At 46.3% G+C, this 21,629-nt stretch overlaps 1 protein-coding gene across 1 annotated transcript; it reads left to right on the plus strand.

Moving 5' to 3' along the window:
* The first annotated feature begins 1,471 nt into the window (after window positions 1-1,471).
* On the plus strand, window positions 1,472-19,907 carry TRIM42 (tripartite motif containing 42). The gene is made up of 5 exons (XM_005869983.1): window positions 1,472-1,812; window positions 5,895-6,595; window positions 9,541-10,364; window positions 14,777-15,001; window positions 19,821-19,907. Exons 1-5 carry the CDS (start codon window positions 1,472-1,474, stop codon window positions 19,905-19,907), a joined length of 2,178 nt encoding a protein of 725 aa, XP_005870045.1.
* Window positions 19,908-21,629: the final 1,722 nt, after the last annotated feature.

A 21,629-nucleotide genomic window follows, 5' to 3' on the forward strand; every position in this document is an offset into this window, starting at 1 on the left:
CAATCTTGTGCATATACTTAAGACTATTGAATTGTTCAATTAAAAATGGTGAGATTAATGGTAAATAAATTATATCTCAATAAAAATTTAAAAACAAAAAACAAGAGGGAGCCTTGCACAGATCAATGATGAAAATGTACTATAAATTCAGGAGTGAAGCTCAAACTCTGGCCTGGAGAATAGAGAAGAATAGGTTAAACTGAGCCTGGGAAAGCACGAAGGGGCAAAGATATCTCTCATACATTGTTGGTGTCGGTATAAACTGGTACATTCATTTAAGTAAGTGATTTAATAGTGTTTATCAAAAAAAAGGAAATACAACATCCAGCCTATGATCCAGGATTTTCATTTGTAGGAATCTAAAATCAATGTGTGGCTGGCACAGTTAGTACCCAGTGAATGTTCTTCCTATTACCAAGATGATAATCATAGGGAGAAACAATAACTTATGCAATTAACTCCTGCAGCCAATTCAGCTCTCACTTCTGCTTCTTTTTGTAAAAATAATAAGACAGTGTTTATGCCACAGGGTGGTATGACCATGGAATCTCTGCTCTTTTAATCTTTATAAGCTGCATAAAATGGAAGGTTCTCCCCTAACATATGAGGTCATTTCTAGAGATAAGGAGCTGATACTAACAGAAGAGTTAAAGATTCTCATGTAGAATTCCACCTCTTGTAAAAGTAGGGGTGGGAGTAGAAGGGAGGAAGCAGCTTGAGCCTTAGCCAAATCCCATGAAGCTGCAAAGCCAAGAAATATCCAGAGCGATTTATGCACGAAGCCTCATGAAAATCAGCAGTGACTGTACAGCAAATGACAAACCCAATGAGTACTGAAAGAGGTGCCTAAGTGAACCTACACCTTTTTTCCCTTTAATTCTTTCTCCAACTGGCAATTACCTTTCAATGGGCAGTGCTATTATTTATAAACACTGTGCTTTGTTCATCCAGTAAAGAGTTCTAACAAAGCAGAAAGCACCCAAGGAGAAGACCATCACACGAGCCTACTTTTCCAATTAATCATACCCAAGCCTTTCAGCCTATAAAGACATATCCTAAAGTCAACTTGCCCGAGTTGCAGGGAGAGAGAAATCACTTCTGAAATCCGCCTCATAACTCGAAAGATGACAGCTAACCCTCAAAGGATGCTCAATGCCTTCATACTCCTTGGAGCTGGTCCTATGGGAGCAGGGAGTATCCATTAGCCCACCTGCCCCTAACCCCCAGATCTCAACCTCTCACCCACCCTGCAGGTGAGAGATGGTGGGGAGACAGGGATTGTGACATAAGCAAATGGCCTCAGGCTGATATATGTAAATGCCAGCCCAAGAGCTTCCTGGTAGGGACATGACCTGAGAAGTCCTCATAACAGCCAACCTCTTGCAACCTCCAAGGGGGAGGAGGAGCCCATCCAGGAGAGCTGACAGCAGAATTCCCGTAGATGAGGGCAGGTGACAATACGGTAGGAGCCATGGAGACGGCTATGTGTGTTTGCTCTCCCTGCTGCACATGGCAGAGGTGCTGCCCTCGCTTATGCTCCTGTCTGTGCTGCAAGTTCCTCTTCACCTCCGAGCGGAACTGCACCTGCTTCCCCTGCCCTTACAAGGACGAGCGGAACTGCCAGTGCTGCCACTGCACCTGCGCCGAGAACCCCAACTGCCACTGGTGCTGCTGCTCCTGGGCCAATGACCCCAACTGCAAGTGCTGCTGCTCGGCCAACAGCAACGTCAAGTGCTATTACTATGAGAGCCGCTGCTGCCGCCACGTCACCTTCACGTTCCACAAGGGCCGCCTCAGGACCATCCGCGTTTCGTAAGTGCTGAGCATCCCAGGTGGGCCGCACTGGCTCAGAAAACTGGGGGCCCCCTGCTGGCTGTGGAGTCCACAGGGCAGGCCAGTGTCCCTGCCCCAAGTCCATTTCTCTGTCTGAAAGAAGGAGACCAAGAATTTTGTAAAATTAAGTGTGTCCTAAACAGTTCTTGACCACATATAGGCCTGAGTTTCAAATCCACGCTCCACCATCGTGTGCCTGCGCATCATGCTCTCCTGAGCATCACTCTCTCACCTGAGCGCCACTCTGTCACCTGTGCAAAACAGTAACAGCTAGTACTCCATGCTCAAGCAGCTTGCCAGGCACTGCCTGTGTGACCCCACGTAACCCTCGTCCTGCGCTCACCCTGCCTCATGCCTCTAAGAAGTCTGAGGAAAGCGAGCCTCTGAGAGGTTAAGTTGCCCAGGATCATACAGCCAGCCAGATGCACTCAGGATTTGAACCCAGAGTCTGTGTATTCTTAATTTTAAAATGCACTACTGTAAAACGGAGAGAATACATGCATGACTCATGGGCATGAGGATGAATGCATGTGCTTTGTAATCTGCCATGTGACATAGAAAGATAAATTGCTCTTCTTCCTCCTCCTCCAAACTCTTGACATCTGCAATGCTTATTGGAAAAGCAATCACTTTCACAGGGCGCTGCTGACCCATGGCCTATGGACAGGCCCAGGTGGTTGTGTATTCCTGCCAGCCTTCTCTTTGTTCCTATCCAGAGGGCATGCCACTGAGGGTCACAATCACTCTTTGAGGACATTAAGCCTCTGTATCAGGCATTGAATATCTTCCTCTTGCTCCAACCAAACCAGTCTTTTTATGTCACACATGAGGGGAGTCTGGAGTGCCAGAGACAGACTTCTTAGAGGCATAAGTTCAAAGTTTGGCGCTATGACAGGATTTGGAGAGGCAGGTTTGAAACCTTACAAGGTCAGAAAAGCACATCTGTGAGCAAAGGTTCAGTGAATTTGGGGGCGAATACGATCCATCTTGCATGTAAGCACTTAGTAGATGCTTAATGAACGTTACTCTCTGCTTGTGGTCCTCTTATGGTCCTTGCATGAGTAACAAACCCAGGAGTGTGGGTGCAGAAGTTCTAAGGTGTAGTGTCCACACCTCTCTCTCCTCTCAACTGCCCCATTTTCTGTGCATTGGCCAGGAGAGTCCCTGAGCCCATTTCAACAGAGGAGGAATGACACTGGTGCTTTGGGAAGATGCCTTAGGTCAGTAGCTCCCAAACTTTGCTTTGCATTGGAATCACCTAGGAATCTATATATAAAAAAGGCTAATATGCAAAGTGTCCCCACGGGAGTTCGACTGGAAGTTCGATTGTTCGCTATGACGTGCACTGACCATTAGGGGGCGGCACGGACTGAAGGAGGGCTCCAGACAACAGCCAGCAGCCAGGGAAGGGAGGCCCTGACCGGCAGCCGGAAGGAAGGCCCCAGCTGGCAGCCAGAAGGCCCCGTTCGGCCCTGAGCCCCAGCCAGGCATAGGGACTCTACCCATGCACGAATTTCGTGCCCTGGGCTTCTAGTCTTTTTATAAAATAGTGATGCCTGGCCCCCATCCCCAGACATTCTGATTTTATTGGTCTGGAGTACCACCTGGGCATCAGAATTTTAAAAGTTCCCACTCCACCCCCAGTGATTCTATAATGCAGAATGGCCTGGATAGTATAAGGAGGGAAGTCGGGTGATACAAAGAGAACCAGGTGGAGGAACAGTCCTGAATTTGGGAGAGGGAGAAAGCCATGCAGAGGAGCAGAGGCTGGATGTCTCAATAAGAAGATAAGACTGCTGGGCTAGATGATGGTGTTGGCATGAGATCACTGCTCCTGAATGCGCAGGTCTATGCCTGAGGCTTTCAGAAGACGGTCAGAGTTGCTATTACAAGTGTCAGGAGATTGGCTCTTGGTGCACGGAGGTTTGTCTTCCATCTGGCCTCTTTCCTGGTTTCTGAACCACCACCTCCCGGTCCCTCACCACTACTTACTGCTCAGCATCTTGCTCATCCCACCCCATTCTGGTCCATCCATCCCTCTCTGCCTTACTCACTCCTTTCCCACCTCCACCCCAGCTCCCTGGACCATTTACCACCTGTCTCTTAGCTCCTCTCTCTTTTCTCTTACCCCAACAACACCTTCCCTCCCTTCTTTCTGATTTTCAATGCTGTCTCCCTTTATATTACATCTTGATTCTCAGAGCCACCTTATCAAATTAGAGAGGTCCATGCAGCTAACAGGTGTACAATGGAGCTGTTCCTCCAGGTGATCCCTTCAGGACCCAGGCAGGAGGCTGGGAAGGCAGAGAGGGAACATGACTGAGAATATTGAGGCCTGCGTGCCTAGAGCCCAGCATCTAAATCCTAAGGTATGAGCTTTCCAGGTGCCTGAGACTCCACCAGGGGCACTCTCTGTCACCACAGGGCCATTCATTCCAGAATACTTGAGTAGCAACTTTGATTGTCTGGGATCTGAGATATAGGTCCCTGGCCAAGGGAATGGGGAAGGAGATAGGGGCTTATAGGGACGACAAGAAGGCAAAAGCAGAAGAGAACACACTCACAATGTCAGGATCAATACCCAAACATCTCTAATGTAAACAGAAGAAACGAAATAGAAACAGTCACAAATTGTGTATCTGGTGTATGATACCTCCATCCCCACAGCTAATTCATTTATTTTCATAAATTGCTTTTCCCCAATTTGCACTTGAATTTTACAAGTATGCTTTTATTTTGTTCAGAATTCTTATAGTCCATGAAATCAGCCTCAGATATTAGACAAATAAAACACACACAGACAAAAACAGTACAAACACATACTTTCATGGTTTTGCTCATCGTTTTTCTCTACTGTGGACATCGGCTGGCTACTACCAGAGGGTAGTACTTGCAGTGGCCACATCTATGGAATGTTGTTTAGTAAGTACCAGCAGTTAAGCACTTATCATGGATTAGCTCATGCAGACTTTGTAAAATTCTCACAAAAGAAGTAGTATTGCCAGCCTCAATTTACAGATGAGGAAACTGAGAGTGAGAGAGGTTAAGAAACTCATCTCAAAATTGTACCTCTACTCTAGTGCATTCTATCATGTGCAATCTGCCCAGATCCTTAATTCTTACTTGCCTAGTGGCGAGACACCAGGTTTTAGGTTTCACTTAAACACTGACCTCCTGGTCTCCTGGGAAGGACACTTTTCCCATCCTCTTTGTGTTCCATCCTACACAATAATGATGTCAATGCCCTCCAGGCAAAACCTACCAACACCACACCTGTAGTTGGACAAAAATGGATTCATTGCCTCATGGCAACAAGTGAGAACATGCACCATGGTTAAATGTGAGGTGTCTCAATAAAAAGGCATCAATAAATTATTATAGGTTCACATTAAGTGAGGGTGCAGGGATGAATCTGCTGTTGGGCATATTAATAAATCGCATCTAGAAGGTGGAAAGAACAGAGAGAGCCTAAGGCTGCAACTGGTGAAAAAGCAGCGGTCACTCCCATTAACCAGGAGAGGAGATGTTTGGTATTTGTGTGGTTTGGATAATGTTCTTGCTCTTGTCCGACTTTAAAGATGATGAAGTGGTCTTGTGCGTGCTTTGTTTCATCAGCGTCCCAGAAAGGCCTTGCCTGGTGTTGGTGTTCTGGGATACTGTTATGACCACAGAACATCAGAGTGGGCTGATATTGCCAGGCCAGTTTCCAAGGCTTTTCTCTTGCTCAAACTTAACAACAAATACTTACTGAGTTCAGGGCTTCTCTCAGGTCTTGCAGGTATTCAATTCAATTGTAACCCTCAAGAAACCCCCTAGTGTGGGTACTAGTTTTATAATGAGGAAATGGGCAGAGACAGGCTCATTGACTTTTCTGAGGTCCCCCCACTTAAACACAGTGGAGGCAGGTTTAGAACCCTGACAGCCTGGCACTGAGCCCATGCTCGTCGCCATCCCGCGAGCCTGCCTCTTGGGAGCCCCCCGCCACTTTCCAAGGTGGAGAAATGAAGCAAGCCCCGGAGCCCGCCTTCTGAAGCCCTCCCTGTGTTTGCTTCTCCTTTCAGCTCCAAAACCGCCCTGCGCATCGGGAGCAGCGATTCGCAATTGGATGAGGTAAAGCCGACCACATCGGCGAAAAGCCACCTGGTCGACCATCTCTTGTGTCCCATGTGCAACCGGCTGCGCCTGCATTCATTCATGCTGCCCTGCAACCACAGCCTGTGCGAGAAGTGCCTGCGGCAGCTGCAGAAGCACGCAGAGGTCACCGAGAACTTCTTCATCATCGTCTGCCCGGTGTGCAGCCGCTCGCACTGCATGCCCTACAGCCACAAGATGCAGCTGCCCGAGAACTACCTGCACGGGCGCCTCACCAAGCGCTACATGCAGGAGCATGGCTACCTCAAGTGGCGCTTTGACCGCTCCACCGGGCCCATCCTCTGCCAGGTCTGCCGCAGCCGGCACATCGCCTACAAGCGCTGCACCACCTGCCGCCTCAACCTGTGCAACGACTGCCTCAAGACCTTCCACTCGGACGTGGCCATGCAGGACCACGTCTTCGTGGACACCAGCACTGACGACCAGGACGAGAAGATCTGCATCCACCACCCGTCCAGCCGCATCATCGAGTACTGCCGCAACGACGACCAGCTGCTCTGCAACTTCTGCAAGACCTCCTTACACAACGGCCACGACACGGTCAGCCTCATCGACGCCTGCTCCGAGAGGTCCGCCGCACTCTTCAGCGCCATTGCCAAGTTCAAAGCAGGTTCTGGTCCCCCTCTCTCCCCTCCTCTCCAGAATAGCACTGAACTAGGCTGCGTCACTGGCTTGGTGCCCATACCTGGCAACTACCACCAGCCGTTAACCTTCCTGTGCCTTGGTTTTCTCATCTATAAAATAGGGATAAATAGTAATACCTCCCTCATGGTGTGATTATGAGGATTAAATAAAAAAAATTTAGGAAGGAAGGAAGGAAGGAAGGAAGGAAGGAAGGAAGGAAGGAAGGAAGGGGACTCAGGAAAGGGAAGCAGAGGGGAGAGGAGGGGAGGGGAGGGGAGGGAAGAAAGAAGAGAAAAAATCTAACACACAAGAAATCCATAAAGATTCTATAATCCTAGATATAACCTTCGTGACCTTGGGCCCCCCTATTTTCCCCTTTGAAAGATGGAGAGTTTGATCCTATGGTGTCCTGAAGTTCTGTGAGCCTTTCTAAGGTGTTCTGTCACTAGGTTCAAACTTGTTCTTAAGGACTCAATTCACTTTCTGGGGAGATGCCATGAATACGCATTTTAAACAGATCTCCAGGAAATTCAAAAGCCAGTGATCAGAGGACACCATTTGAGAAACTGGGCCCTGGAGAGAAGTCAAGTGTTTGAAGCTGTGGTGTCACCCCAGCTACACACTGGCACTGCCCAGGGAGCCTTACTAACTAGGACCAGCAGCAGTAGCATCTCACGGGAGCTGGGGAGACATCACCCCATCCCGTCTACATGGGAATCTGCATTTTTATCAGGATCCCCAGAAGATTCCCTGCATTAGTTTGACACCTAGCTGCAAACTTCCTCCCCTGAATTCCTGGGCCCCAACTTAGGCCAATTTAGAGTCTCAGCAGGTGAGGCCGAGAGAAGAGCGGTTTTTACAGTTCCCCGGTGACTCTGGTGCTCACAGAGGCCCGAGAACCACAGCTGGAGCAACGGAAAGCACAGCCTTTGGAGTTAGACAAAAATTAGGGACAAGCTCTCATTTCTCCCACTTACTTGCTGTGTGACACTGGACAGTCACGTAACCTCCCCGAGCCTTCGATTCTTCATCTATAAATGGGAACAATATCTTCCTGGTAGAAAGATATGTGTAATATATCATAATATATAGATATGAACCATAATTTGTGTAATGCGTGGATCTGGCACATATAAACGTTTAATTTAAAATAATAGCTACATTTAAGTATATTGCCTGAAAGAGACCTTGACTGGACTTTTCTCTAAGACCAGCTCTTGCAAAGCTGTCATATTTGTAAGGGGGAGGGGTGCTTCTGGCCTCCTCCTTCCTCCTCTCCTGGCGCTGCCCCTTTCCCCTCCTCTATGAAATTTTTATCCTGCCTCTCAGGACTTTGCTCTACTTAAGCTTAACTTAAGCTTAATCCCTAATAAAGCAAGAAGTATCCTATCCAAGTATCGTTGACAGTGAGTGACTATTGAATAGTTAAATAAATTAATGCATAAAGTGGAATTTCAGCTGCCCTAAGTCACAGTAGGGCTTGCATTTGGGGAGGGCAGGGGGCATTCCTCAGCACCACTGCAAGCCCACCCTGAGAGTTTCCTGTTCAGCCCCCATCTGCTTCACCGCCTCATTCTTTCTGGTCCAGTGGGAGGCAGGAGGTGGGCAAAGAAAATGGGGACTTCAGGAAGTAGGCCAGAGAGTAACAGTGCTGATAGCCCCTCCCCACACACACACAAAAAAAATGTTAGAACATGGGACATAATGGCTTTCACTCAACAAATACCTTTCAAGCACCTCTACACATCCTGGTCATAGTAGTAACTAAGACAGCCTTGGGCCCTGTCCTCCTGGTCTGACAGAACTCCAGGGTTTCTCTTACTCAAATGCATGTTTTTGTGACAATGACCACCACCCACACAGGTCCAGCTTACTATGGGCCCATGACTATGTTAAGAACCAAGTGCAAAAAAGACTTGATCACCCCACTCCTGAGTACAATTTGGTGAGGACTGTAGCTCAACTCACTGCAGAGGTGGCCCTTCATGGGAAGGAGCTTACTTTGGAATAGGCCACATGTCTTCAAGTTGCTACCTAATGCCTAAGTCCCTGTAAAGCTAGCAAAGGTGCCCATTTCACAGATAGAGACATGCTACGTGCTCTCCTGGGCTGTAGTATCATTGGATTTATGAGTGCCCTGCACATCCATGCCCTCTCATATTCATAGCTGTAATCCTAATGCCTAGGAAGGCATGTGCCATGGACTGGGTGTCCAGTCAATGTTTGTTGAATGACTAAATGAACTTAAAATCCAAATACCATGTTTGAGGATGCAGGATGGATTGGGTTCTCCTTAAAGTGTAACAGCAGACCCTTTATTGGAAGGAAGTGGGGGAAAGGCAAGAGAGGGAGCCCAGATGAATCCGAGAGAGTAGAGTCCCCCAGCAGAGAAAAAAGGCATGTGAAAGAGCAGCCCTGTTGTCGAGGGCTGCGTTTTCGGTGAATGAGGCAGGCAACATTTAGAAGTAGTCACCAGAAATTTAGTCCTTTCTCCTACCCCTGCAAAAGCTTAGCCTTCACACAGGGAACACCAGTCACTTCCTGTTGTCACATCTTCTCAAGTCCAATTTGCTGACAAGTGAAGTCTGGTGAAAATTCGTATCAAGGGTGGCCTTGAACTTCCAACTTCAGACTCAAGGCCACAGGGATTACTGTTATAAGATAGAAGTGTGCCAGGGAAGGGTGACTGTTATATCTGAGGGAAGTACTAGAGAAGGAGGAAGAGAGGAGTATACGGAGGAAGGCCAAGTGCATTTTATAAATCATTTTATGAAGTGCGTTCTGGTGTGTTTCAGCCAACCTACAAGTGCCCTCCCTGCCTCCCCACCCACTTCCTTGGAGTCCAAGGTAATTTGCTCCAGTTTACTACAGGCTTTGACATCTGGGGAGATGAAAACTTTAACAGAAGTTACTAACTTGGTTGTTTTGCAGTCCGATATGAAATTGATAATGACCTTATGGAATTCAACATTTTAAAAGGCAGCTTTAAAGCTAACAAGGAGGCAAAGCGAAAAGAGATCAGAAATGGATTTCTCAAGCTACGCAGCATCCTACAGGAAAAGGAGAAACTGATCATGGAGCAGGTAGAGAATCTAGAAGTGTCCAGGCAGAAGGAGATTGAAAAATATGTGTACGTCACATCCACAAAAGTGAATGAGATGAACGGCCTGATCGCCTACTCCAAGGAAGCTCTCAAGGAGACAGGCCAAGTGGCGTTCCTGCAGTCCGCCAAGATTCTGGTGGAGCAGATCGAGGACGGCATCCAGAGCACCTACAGGCCCGACCCACAGCTCCGGCTACACTCCTCGCAATGCCTGCCCTTGGACTTTGCTGAGCTCTCCAGTGCCATCCATGAGCTCTTCCCCATGGGACCCAAGAAGGTATGCTCCTCAGGGGACTCCCTGCCCTCCCCCTATCCCACGCACTCAGAAATGATGATTGCCAGGAAGGTCACTTTCAGCACCCACAGCTTGGGCAACCAGCAGATATACCAGCGAAGCTCCTCCTTATTGTCCTTCAAAACCACCGGGGGAGAGAAGGTCAAGGCGGGTCTGGAGGCCTATGGGCGAGCGCAGTCCACCGCACCTGCCAAAACCACAGATGGCCTCTACACCTACTGGAGTGCAGGGGCAGAAAACCAGTCTCTACAGAACAGCAGCAGCTTCCACAACTGGTACTCGTTCAACGAATGCCCTGTGAAAACCCCAGGCCCAATTGTTATCTACCAGACTCTGGTGTATCCAAGAGCTGCCAAGGTGAGAAAAAAGCTCTAGGCTAGTGGTTCTCAACCTTCTGGCCCTTTAAATACAGTTCTTCATGTTGTGACCCAACCATAAAATTATTTTCGTTGCTACTTCATAACTGTAATGTTGCTACTGTTATGAATCGTAATGTAAGTATCTGATATGCAGAATGGTCTTAGGTGACCCCTGTGAAAGGGTCGTTCAACCGCCAAAGGGATGTCGACCCACAGGTTGAGAACTGCTGCTCTAGGCTCTGTGGGGAAGGTGAGAGGGTGTGGGGTGTGGAATGGACGTGGGTAGTCATTAGTGCTTTGACCTCTGGGGTCTGGTCGCTCAATTTGGCGCCTCTGGACTCTTTGTAGTCAATCCATTCAAGAGGGATACATTTCTGAAATCTAAGCAGCCCAAGACTGGCTTAAAGCAAACAATGTAATTAACTCATAGTGAGAAATATGTCTAAAAGCCCAAATCCCACTTCAAAGGCAGCTTCTCTATTGAAAGAGAACCCAAGGCCAGAAGCAAAGTAAGTTGAACAGACTGCTTGGAAAGTGTAGTATTTCCTAGAGGAAGGCCTGTAATAGTAGAGAGAGCCAGAAATTGGGATTAGAACTGCAGGTTCCATTATCTATCAGCTATAATTCCACTAAACTGCTACCATTCCTAAAGAAAATACCCAGACTCAGCATGATTTGGAAAGATTGGAGGATAATCCCCACTGGCATTCCAATTCTTATCTCATAAGATTCAACTTTTTGTGGGGAGTAGAGGGGTGGATCTCTCACAGACTCTACCACAGCCATCATCTGGCTTCAGGGTCATGACCTCTACTTGATTCTCTTGGCCTAACTTAGACAAATAGCCTTTCCTTGTTAAATTCCTTTCAAATCCAGCTGAACCTAAACTGAACTGTTTGTAGAATACTCTGTTAAAGTTCAGGGAAGAAAAACGATTAACATGAAACTAGAAACTAGATATTCTATTAGAGGATATCTTCTCTCGTCTTAGGATTCCCTACAAGGACATCTCCAAGGCGAGCCCACGGCCTGCTTCCCTGTGGCAGAGCTCACCCTTTGCCCCCATAATCTGAGAACACTTCCAAATACCTTTAGCATCCTTGAAGTCTAAAGCAGGAGTGCTCAAATATGAATGTGCACTTGGGTATCTTGTTCAAATGCAGGTTCTGTTTCAGTGGGTCTCAGTGGGGCCTGAGATTCCTCATTTCTAACAAACATCTAGGTGTTGCCATTGCTGCTGATCTGCAGGCCATACTTTGTATAGGGCCTTAAAACAATAAAACGAAAGCCAGATACAAGCCAAGCTATCCTTTTCCTCTCCCCTGAGACATCACAATCTATGTTTTAGAGTCTATAATTGATACTAAGAATGATCTTATGCTGCAACATGGAACATACCCTCCCATAAGCCATCAAAGCCAAGTATTTCTGCCCTTCACGTAAGAGATACCACAACTGAGCAGCTAAACCTACACTTCCAAATGGTACTAGATCAGCAAAGCCTGCAGCTCAGGGATGACATTAGATCTCATCTCCACACAATTCAGACCTCTTGGGAGGCTGGCAGGCTCTTGCCCCAGAAGGAAAGGGCTGGTGATGTCTGCTCTCTGCTTGGGCTTGGAGAACAGTCAGTCACGCCATGCCACCTATTAGTGGTCCCTGAATGAGCTCAAGAAAGGAGCCTAACCCAGCCAATGTGGTTCGGTTGGTTGAGTGTTCTCCCATGCACTGAGAGGTCACCAGCTCAATTCCCAGTCAGGCCGCATGCCCAGGTTGTGGGCTTGATCCCCAGTAGGGCATGTGCAGGAGACAGCTGATCAATGGTTCTCTCTCATAAATGTTTCCATCTCTCTCCTTCTCCCTCTCTAAATATATATATAATAAAAGGGTAATATGCAAATTGACCGAACGGCAGAATGACTAGTCGCTATGATGCACACTGACCACAGGGGGCAGACGCTCAACACAGGACCTGCCCCTAGCCCTCAGGCCCCGATCGCCCTATTGGAGCCTGCGGGCCAACCTCTCAGTCCCTTCCCCAGGCTGGCAAGTTCCGCTCACCTGATAGCAAACAGGGAACCAGGGGTGGGTGGCAGTGGGAGGGGAGAGGGAGAGAGAGAGAGAGAGAGAGAGAGAGAGAGAGAGAGAGAACTAGAGGCCCAGTGCATGAAATTCATGCATGGGGGGGTGGGTCCCTCAGCCCGGCCTGCACCCTCTCACAGTCCGGGACCCCTTGGGGGATGTCTAACTGCCTCTCATAATCTGGGTCGGCTAGCTCCTAACCACTCACCTGCCTGCCTGATCACCCCTAACCACTCACCTACCTGCCTGCCTGATTACCCCTAACCACTCGCCTCCCTGCCTGATCACCCCAACCACTCTGCCTGCCTGATTGCCCCTAACTGCTCGCCTGCCTGCCTGATCATCCCTAACCACCTCTGCCTTGGCCCCGCTGCCGCGGCTTTGTCTGAAAGGACATCTGAAATGACGTCCAGAGGGTCATTTGGCTGTCCGGTCTAATTAGCATATTATGCTATATTATTATAGATATATTTTTAATTCTAAAGTTATAAAAAAAGAAAGGAGCCTACACAGGAAAATCTAGTCATGTCATAGACTGTCAAGAGAGTGGTATTTGATGGGAAAATATCTTTGATCCCTATGTTAGGATCATGGAATGGAATTCACACAGAAATCATAGTGCTTAATAATGCAGAAGATGAAATCTCTCAAATGATGGTTGACTAACAGTCCCCTTTAGGCTTTTGGCATAGAAAGTATTCTTAAAATTTGAGTTATGTATCTTAAAAATCCTAAGGAGTTTTTATAAAACTCAATTTTACTTTCAGAAATTCCTCCCAAGGAAATGATTAAAAATTCAGATCAAGACTCATGCCCAAACATGTTTATTGCACCATTATTTATTAAAGGATAACATTAGAAACAACCTAAATGTTCAACTATAGAAGGACTAAATCATTTGTGGGGCAGTTATTAAAATGGTGCATTACTGAATTTTTAATGATGCAAGGAAATATATAATAAGTGATATAAAGCAGGAATCAGAGTAATAGAACCCAAATTACATGTATTTCTGTGTTTGTATATATTCAAAAATTGGAAAAAAATAATTATTATTAATTGAATTGTGGGATTATATGTAATATTTATTTTCTTCCCTTATAACTTTTCTGTATTTTCTATGTATTTCACAGTGAGTACATTTATTTTGATAAGCATAAAAATAACTTTCATTAAGTTTTAAAAGCAAGAATAAAAAAAAAACCTCATTGACACAGAGAATAGTATGGTGATTACCAGAGAGAAAGGGGGTAGGGGGGAGATAGAAAATAAATGGTGATGGAAAGGAAACTTCATTTTGGCATCTTTCTGTTCTTGAAACACAATAGAATATACAGATGATGTGTTGTAGAATTGTATACCTGAGATCTGTATAATTTTATTAATCAATGTCACCCCAATAAATTTAACAAAAATTTATAAATAAAAAAAGAAGAGACTTCAAAGAACTCTCTTACCCCCTCTGCCATGTGAGGACACAGGGAAAGAAAGGATGTCTATGACCCTGGAAATAGGCCCTCACCAGACACTGAATCTGTAGGTGCCTAGATCTTGGACTTTTAGCCTTCAGAACTATGAAAAATAAATGTCTGTGTGTTTATTTGTTTTTAAGAGTAATTATAAATTCATTTTATAAATACTACATTTATTAAAATGTAAATAAAGCATGTAATATCTATTTTAAAATACAATTATGATAGACTATTTACATGCCAGGTACAATCTGCCAATTGATACTTGTTAATATATCTCTTCCCAAGGATTAATATTTTATGCTTTGAGTATGAACATATATCCTCCATTGCTTAAATAAGTCAGTTCACCTCTGTGGGACTCTGTGTATTTTTGGTATATAAAATAGAGGGTTGGAATATATACACTTTTCATCTTGTAGGATTCTGTGCTTCCTTTGGAATTTGCTAAAAGTAAGGTTTCTGAGCCTCAACTGTAAAATGGGATAATAAAATCTCCCTTCCAGGGGGTTGTGGGGCTGAAGTGAGTTAAGAATGTCTGGCACAATCTGATGCATGATGGGTGTGTAATAAATGGTAGTTACCTGATTAGTGGTGTTAGGAGGACTACGGTCACCTCCATGGAACAGAACTTAGAAGAGCATCTTTCTGTTCTTGAAACACATCACAAGCTTCAGTCAGGCCTCATAACACAGCCTTTCACTACTGTTGCACAAGATCTAATTCAAAGTCAGCAGGTAGAGGTGGTGGGTTCAGCTTAAACTCCCCCCACAGATAGTCAACGACACAAATCTTTATGGGAGAGAAAGCTGAAGGTGTGTGCTAGGACCACACCCACATGTTCATTTCTCCATAGGTTTACTGGACATGCCCGACAGAAGATGTAGACTCTTTTGAGATGGAATTCTATGAAGTCATTTCTTCCCCTCCAAACAATGTGCGGACAGAGCTCTGTGGACAAATTCGGGACATAACGCAGCAGAGTCTGGAGCTGCACAACCTGACCCCCAACACCGAGTATCTGTTTAAAGTCAGAGCCATCAATGATAGTGGTCCTGGGCAATGGAGTGACATCTGCAAGGTACTGTGCACATTCCTTTCAGACAGATTTTCATTGTAAGCTCTGGATGCAGGCAGGTCTGCTAGGATGATCATGATGCCACAGAACCCACCCTGTATGTGGCTGCCCCTTCTAATCCCAGAAAACTTAACTCAGGGCCTCAACCGACTTTGCGAATGTGGCCTAAGAATCAGTTTAAAAAAAAAATAAACACATTTGTGCTAGGCATTGTGTTAGGTTGTAGAGATTCAGAGGAAAATAAGACATAATCCTTGCCTTCAGAGTCTAGTAAACAAAGAGTCATGGTGTGAGGAGGACAAAAAAAGGGGGGGGGGGTTACCTGTTAGCCCTGGTGGTGACTGAAAGTAAGGATTAGGTGTCAGGTTTAACAAATACAAATACAGGATGCCCAATTAAAGTGAAACTCAGGCAAACAACAAATATTTTTAGTATATGTGTATTTTGGAAGGCAGCTATGCTCACCACTATACCACCAATGCAACCTATATATGTGTATTTTGGATATAGATAAGCTAAAAAAATTCACTTGCTGCTTGGCTGAAAGTCAAGGAAAGCCACTGAAAGGGTCAGGATGGACGCCACAAAACAAGGTGCCAGGTGATTCCTGCGCTCTTTGTGATGCAAGGCTGGCTCTTCCATAGAGCCCCAGGGACACACATTCATGAGTATAATTTTATGGATATTCAGAGGAGGAAAGGAAGACAAATACCAAGACTGTGCAGAGCTATCTTACAGTACAACAATGACAGTATTCTTTGCAGTTTGAGTAGATTATGTTTTCATCAGGAATTTTTTAGAAAGAAAGAGATTAAGTCCATCCACTTCAGCTTTTGAAAAGGGAAATTTATATAGATAAATAGAACTGATGTTTGCCAGAGGGGAGGGGAGTTGGAGGACTGCATGAAAAGGGGGAAGGGATTGAGAAGTACCAAGTGGTAGTGACAAAATAGTCACGGGGGTGTAAAATACAGCCCAGGGAACATAGTCAATAACATTGTAAAAACTATGTATGGTGCCAGGTGGGTACTTGAATTCTCACGGGGATCACTTTGTAAATTATGTAACTGTCTAACCGCTCTACTGTATACATGGGAACTAATATAATATTGCATGTCAACTGGAATTGAAAAATAACATATTTTAAAAAGGGAAATTTATAGTACAAAGAGAGGGGAGTCTCATGAGACCACTTCCAGCCAGGGCATGAATATGACACCCAAGGGAACTAGAAGGTCATTGTTTCTCTCAGTCTCAATCTCTCTCTCTCTCTCTCTCTCTCTCTCTCTCTCTCTCTCTGACTGGTGACATTCCCTTTCTTTCTGGTCCATTGTTTGCAGAACAGAATCTGATGGGTTGCTACCTCTAGTGATAAAAGGAAGCAGGAGGTAGAGTGTGGACAGGAGTCTACCAGTAGTAGGCCTCCTGTGAGGAGCAGGGAGAGGCTCTCTACTCCCTCCAGATAGCCAGCTCTTGGGATCATGCTCTGTTTCTGGAGCCCAAGACCCCCATGGGCCCCCTCCTTCTCCCCCAGAGGTCAGACACCCACATGGGAAGGAAGTGGGAAGGAAAGGCTGTTCCTCCTGCCACACCCCAGCCAGTCACTGTGTCGGTCAGTTGCCCCAGAGCCCTTCTTGTTGCTACTCTTCTCTGCAGAGCCTGGAACACCCACAGCTGCTACCACATTTCACAGCATGTCCTCTGAGCATGATTTTACCTTCAATCTAACGTCATCTGCCTTCTCATTTAAAAAAAAAATTTCCTCAAAAATGTGCCCATGAAGAGCACTCAGTACTGTTACTAATTTTTTTCAGTGTTATCCTCTGACGTTTTTATTTTTTAAACATATTTCTGTTGATTTTCAAGAGAGGAAGGGGGAGGGGGGAGAGGGAGAGAAACATCAATAAGAGAAACATCTACCAACTGCCTCCTGCATACCCCCTACTGAGGATCAAACCTGCAATCCGGGCATGTGCCCTGACTGGGAATCAAACCAGGGACATGGGACAAAGCTCAACCGAGTCACACCGGCCAGGGCTGCTCTGTCATTTTAGATGCTAGGGAGAGAGATGTTGGCTTTAAGTAGATATTTGTCATCCCTCTTTAACTCCTTGAGAACGGAAGTCATGTGTGATTCATCTTTCTTTCTCCCACAATGCTTACCGCAGCACTGTGCACAGAGCAGGCTCTTAATGGTTATTGAGTGAATACATGAGTGAAATGTGAGCAAACAAATGGATATATGAATGGATGTCTAAATTAAAGAGTGAAGAAATAAACTGATAGACAAAATTAATAATTACAAAGTAGCAAAAGCTGCCTGAAAGCTCCCAAGTGTCTTACACAATCAGTCAGAAATAACACTCCCCCTGAAATGGTGTGTATGTGATTAATCTGCCCTCCGTGTCTGGGAAGAAAACTCATCGCAATCCTTTTGCTTTTTAACACAATTTCTAAATGAGCAGAGCACTAATTAATGAGGTTTTCTGGAGGCTTCATTTTTACCAGAGTCACAGAGCTACAATATAGATTTTTCCTTCAGAAGTAATTCTTCCTCCCTCTCTGTGATTGTATTAGCATTCCAGGGGAACACTGGCTTCCTTAACATTTGTCATGATTTGCATAAGTAAAGGCTTCAATGGCAAATGAAAATAAGATGGTGTGTCTGAATGACATTTATAAAGCTTCATAAAAGTAATGACTTCAGCTCTTTCCTATAAAATCGAAATATTTTTCCTTTGGCATCAGTTCAGTGCAGGTATTCCTGAAAGGTTTCATTTAAAATGATGTAATGAGGCAGCAGAATCATTGCTTCTCTGAAATGCAATATTTCTATCAGATGTACTTTTGTAAAGGAAGTGAAATAGCACCTTTTGTATTTGATTTTCATAGTCTGGGGCTTGTTGATTTTTTTAAAGGGATTTTATTTGAAGTGTAGCACGTGAAGCATGAAAATTAACTTTAATACTTTTTAAAGGTGCCATTTATTGAAGGCAACACTGTGTCAGACGCTGTATAGTCATGATCACTGATCATCTTAACTACTTGGCAGGTGGGGAGTTACAGCCTCCATTTTACAGATAAGGAAACTGAGGCTCACAGAGACGGAGTGTCTGGCTCAGGTAACTCAAAGGAATTGAGTGGGAAGCTAGGTCTCCTCCAAGGCAGGAGCACTTTGCCCCCGTGAACCATAATCAGGTGCAGGGCAGGCTCCGCCCTGGGGTCCTGGCACCTCATTCTGGGAGAACGTCATCCAAACCAACAGCAATGAGAGCCAGACTTCTGTTTCTTTGAGAGGCGAGAACGTGCATTGGGAAGAACATTGGAGTTGGGCTGGTGTACCTGGGCCCAAGCCCCAAAGCTGCCAGGCTGCAAGTGCTGTGAGGCCAGACCCCCTGCTGGCCTTACTCACCCCCCTTGGCCCACAGTCCCGGCTGTGAGCCTCTAACGTCCAAGACCCTAATGATATTTTTGAAGGAATGGAGAAATCTGTTTGTAGGCAAATCCTCTACCCTTTGGCCTCAGTTTCTCCTCCTGCTCTTCCTCTCATCCTCAATGTACCTACTGACCACCATTTCTGGAAATGGTCTCCTTACTTTGCCTGTCTCCCTCTGACTTCAAATCACAGCAGACTTCCAAGAAGTCTCCCCATGACAAAGGTAACTTTCCATCTATGCACTGGTTTCCTGTTGCTGCTGAAACAAATTAGTGGCTAAAACAACATAAATGCATTTATTATCTGACAGTCTGGAGATCAGAAATCCAAAATGGGCCTTTTTGGGTAAAATCAAGGTGTCATCAGGGCTGTATTCCTTCTGGAGGCTCTAAGAGAACATTCATTTTCTTGCCTCTTCCAGCTTTTAGCAATCCCCCACATTCCTCGGTTCAGGGCCCCTTCCTCCATTTTCAAAGACAGCACCGTTAGGCTGAGTCCTCACCCTGCCATCTCTCTGGTTCTCGTTTGCCTTAGACCCACCTGATGATCCAGAATAATCTCCCTACATAAAGGCCAGCTGAGCACCAACTTAATTCCCCTTTGCCACGTAACATAACATAGTCACATGTTCCCGGGACTGGGACAGGGACATCTTTAGGGGACATTATTCTGCCTACCACAATCTGTAAATCAGATGACCCAAGTGACATCAGATTTGGAGGTAAAAATTCAGACCCAACAATAGTCAAACTGGCACTGTTCTGGGTCTTTCTTCAGGAAATGCGCCACCCCGCCCCCACCCATCCTCTCAAATTCCTTCTCTGTCTGTACTGGAGTTCCCCCCACCCCACCCTGTGTCTGACTTGTGCACAAGTGGTCTTGCTGGCACTCTGAGTCTCTGCAGGGCTGCTCCCTCCCTGCTCGCTGCCTTCAGGATGGAACTCAGCCATAGATCAGGGTCTCCTGGCCTTCCTGGGCATCTTACCTGGCTTCCATACAATGCTGGTTCTGGTTTATCCTCTGTCCCTACTGCAGGGGCTGGGGAGGACCAAGAGGGCTGGTTTATGGTGAAGCCCATCTGAGCTCACAGCCCCAACACTGTCATCAGCTCCCCCTCACACGAGGTGCCTTAAAGAACATGTAACCTAGTCTGTAAAAGCCCAATCCCACCACAAATTAGTTGTGAGACTTTAGAAAAACTACCCAATCCTTCTGAGCCTCAGTTTCTTCATCTATAAAATGGGGTCAGTGGCACCTGCCTCGTGTGATTGTCATGAGTTGTTAATGAAATGACGTGTGTAGCACCTGGCACACAGCAGGGGCCCACCCCCGGGGAGCTGCGGTTTCCCGGTGGCTGACGCCATGGTTCTCGGCTTCTGCTTGCAGGTGCAGACACCCGATGGGCATGGGAAGAACCGAGCTAAGTGGGGTCTGCTGAAGAATATCCAGTCGGCCCTCCAGAAGCGCTTCTGAGCCCCCCAAGCAGGAAGCAACGTCAGAGACACACCACAAAATAGACATAGACACACACATAGTATATGTATTTTCTCACCACGTGCTTCAATGAGGCTGCAGATGATGTTCCAGAACATGAGCTGTTTCAGCAGGAATCTTCTAAGAACTAGTAAAAGGAAATGCCTGATGCCATGCCTCGCTGTTTGTTCATTATTATGACACAAAGATACAAAATAGTCAGCAAGTCTCCATGTCGCCATTAGCTCAGGTGTGGCCCTAAGTTCAGAATTCTGTGGTGTTTTCTCTGCAGCTCTGCCAGGCTGCTGGTGGTGAAAGGGCGCTCTGTGAGTCAGGCCCTGCTGTGCATTCTAACGCTAGTCTAACCAACTTTCAGTGTGTGGACAAGTCGCTGATGGGCAGGGAGCTCATTACCTCACCATGCAGTCTATTTAAGTATTAAGCAGCCACATTGTTAGAATGTTTTTCCAAATTATTGGGCCTGAACTTGCCTTTCCATAACTTTAATCCATGGTCTGAGGTCTGCCTGAGTCATAAAGACTGAGAACTCCCCCTCTTCTCCCGCTCTACTCCTCGGGGCCCCAGAGCAAAGGAGGAGCAGGGAATGCCTAGTCCGAGGCTCCACTGTGGATTTTTTTTTCCTTTATTGAATAAGATATTACAAATGTGTCCTTATCCCCCCAATGTCCCCTCATCCCCCCAATCCTGCCTTCACCTTCACCCCCTGTTGCCCACATCCATCACTTATGCTTATATGCATGCATACAAGTCCTTTGGTTGATCTTTCCCCCTCTTGAAGCCAGGCACTGAAAGCACGGCAGAGTCATGCGTCAGCTACAGTCTCGCTGAGTTTGTCCTGGCCCTTCAGACAATATGAAGCCCCCAGTGCTTCTTTTTTTAAAACAACAACAACAACAACAACATTTTATTGATTTTATAGAGAGAAAGGGAGAGGGATAGAGTTAGAAACATTGATGAGAGAGAAACTGCTATCAACTGCCTCCTGCACGCCCCCTACTGGGGATCAAGCCCACAACCAAGGTACATGCCCTTGACTAGAATCAAACCTGGGATCCTTCAGTCCATTGGCTGATGCTCTACCCACTGAGCCAACCCAATTAGGGAGCCCCCAGTGTTTCTTGACTGTCAAGGCCCCATCTGCCTGGAATGACCCTCTTTCTAGAGCACACCCCATTCTGATCCTGTTCAACCACTTCTTCCAGGCTTACTCTCCAGGTGGGGGTGACATGTCCCTCCTGCCACCCCTTCCCCTAAAGAGACAGGTTTCGGGTATTCCTGCCCATGGTACTCAGGAGCTCTCCTTGTCCCCAAAGATGGTGTCTCATTTATTCTGTCCCAGTGTCAGGCTCAGTGGGGATCACATTGCACGTTGGTACCAGGGAGAAAGGCCCTGGTGCTAGGAGGCAAGCACACACGCTGACCCTCCTCTGAACACCCCACCTGCTACGTGTCTGTTTACACATACGTGGGCATGAATGCAGAAAGGCATAGCAGTTGCTGGTCTCCACTTCCTCTGATCCCATCCTGTTCGTGAGCTGTCCCACTGGCAGCTGCCCCCTGGCCAGCCCACCTACCTTCACCCAGAGGACTGCTGCTTTGCAACCCTTTATTTTGTCCAGATGCTCAGCATCAGAGTCAGAAAAGGCCTTTTCCTTGAGGGAGGGCCCTAGTGAGGACCTTCTGATAATGTGGAATGAAGCC

Source organism: Myotis brandtii, unplaced genomic scaffold (genome assembly GCF_000412655.1).
Source record: "Myotis brandtii unplaced genomic scaffold, ASM41265v1 scaffold312, whole genome shotgun sequence".
Taxonomy (NCBI): Eukaryota; Metazoa; Chordata; class Mammalia; order Chiroptera; family Vespertilionidae; genus Myotis; species Myotis brandtii.

Bases quoted from the DNA above. Each gene is read 5' to 3' on its own strand.
- TRIM42 (XM_005869983.1), top strand. From the start codon at position 1,472: ATGGAGACGGCTATGTGTGTTTGCTCTCCCTGCTGCACATGGCAGAGG. The intron at 1,813-5,894 runs GTAAGTGCTGAG...TTCTCCTTTCAG, and splicing joins CTCAGGACCATCCGCGTTTC to CTCCAAAACCGCCCTGCGCA. The intron at 10,365-14,776 runs GTGAGAAAAAAG...ATTTCTCCATAG, and splicing joins TGTATCCAAGAGCTGCCAAG to GTTTACTGGACATGCCCGAC.